Below are 1,292 nucleotides of genomic sequence, written 5' to 3'. Positions count from 1 at the left end.
TTGGCCGCTGGCAAGTGTGCCAGCGTGAACTGTGTGATGATTTTTTGGACGCTGGCATGTATGGCTGTCATGACGTCAGCATGAACTCTGAGTGATGGCATGGTCATTAGCATGATCTATGACCGCGGACTTTTTTAAAATTATGTACGGGCATGACATAGGTGTATGCGTTGGGCGCACGGCCGACGCAAACAGGGGCGGACAACGAGCGGGGTGGCGAATGCCGACCCAAATAGACAAAAAACAAACAAATGGCGCGTTCGTTTAGTGGGCGCGTTGGAGTCGTTCTTAGTGATTTTACTTACTACGGACAATATGGAAAGAGCTACCGTGCATCGAAGCCTGCCATATATATGCGGGATTATTACTCAGGTTCCATGTGTCAATAGATCATGATTTGGATGGCTGATGATTGTTACAAAAAGAGTAGTACCGGTTATAAGGATTCAAATGTGGACACGAAAATAACAACGACGTACGGATCGAAAGCAAATCTTATTGGGCGCCCGTACGTGCAGCAGTACGCGTCCGTTAATGGGCTGGGCAAGTGAACTCGGACGGGCACGTCTTGCCGCAGTGGTTGAGGAGGAGGCTGATGTCCACAGGCACGTCGAGGTGGATGCTGAGGACGTTGGCCCTGACGGCGGTGCAGAGGCAGATGACGGCGTCAAGGTCGACCAACCCGTGGAGCAGCGGGCAGCACTCGTCGCGCGCCGGCACGCTGACCTTGAGGCCGAGCAGGCCGCCGAGAACGTTGACGCACACCCTCAGCTTTAGCGCGTCGATGGAGCACTGCCCGCCGTGGCCGTGCGCTCCTCCTCCATGGTATGGCGGTGGAACGACAATGGGCGGCGTCGGCACGACGACTGGCGGCTGGCAGTAGGGTCCGCAGCCGTGCGTGGTGACGGCGGAGAGGAGGAGGCTCAGGGTGACGAAGATGGCAGCTCTGGATGCCATCGTGAGCGTGTGCTTGAGGAGGATAGACAGTGCTTTGGGTTTGGGTTTGTGATGCATGAGAGCTTGAGAGAGTGTTGTATTTATAGCCGGGGGATCTGGATGCGTGCATGCATGGGATGGAACTGTTTGGCATAGTCGATTAGGCATGTGTGCATGATCATACGTGGCCATGTGCGATTTGATCGGCTTGGAGACTGCTAGGTTGTCCTCTGGGTGTATCATTTGTTTGATACGGCGGGATTTTAGCATGATCAGGGACTGATGGTTTTGGAATATTATTCCTGAAGATACGGCAACAAGTTGAGCAATACCCTTGCATGTTCATCCATGTTAAC

The 1,292-nt window shown here is 53.7% G+C and overlaps 1 protein-coding gene across 1 annotated transcript; it reads right to left on the bottom strand.

The window, feature by feature from the left end:
• Positions 1-331: 331 nt before the first annotated feature.
• LOC123083136 (cortical cell-delineating protein-like) lies at positions 332-990 on the bottom strand. The gene has a single exon (XM_044505261.1). It carries the CDS (start codon positions 955-957, stop codon positions 532-534), a length of 426 nt encoding a protein of 141 aa, XP_044361196.1. The 5' UTR covers positions 958-990; the 3' UTR covers positions 332-531.
• Between the last annotated feature and the right edge of the window lie 302 nt (positions 991-1,292).

Source organism: Triticum aestivum, chromosome 4A (assembly GCF_018294505.1).
Source record: "Triticum aestivum cultivar Chinese Spring chromosome 4A, IWGSC CS RefSeq v2.1, whole genome shotgun sequence".
In the NCBI taxonomy this organism is placed as follows: domain Eukaryota; kingdom Viridiplantae; phylum Streptophyta; class Magnoliopsida; order Poales; family Poaceae; genus Triticum; species Triticum aestivum.
Note: the sequence above shows the minus strand (reverse complement) of the source record. Positions and strands in the feature narration are given on the sequence as shown.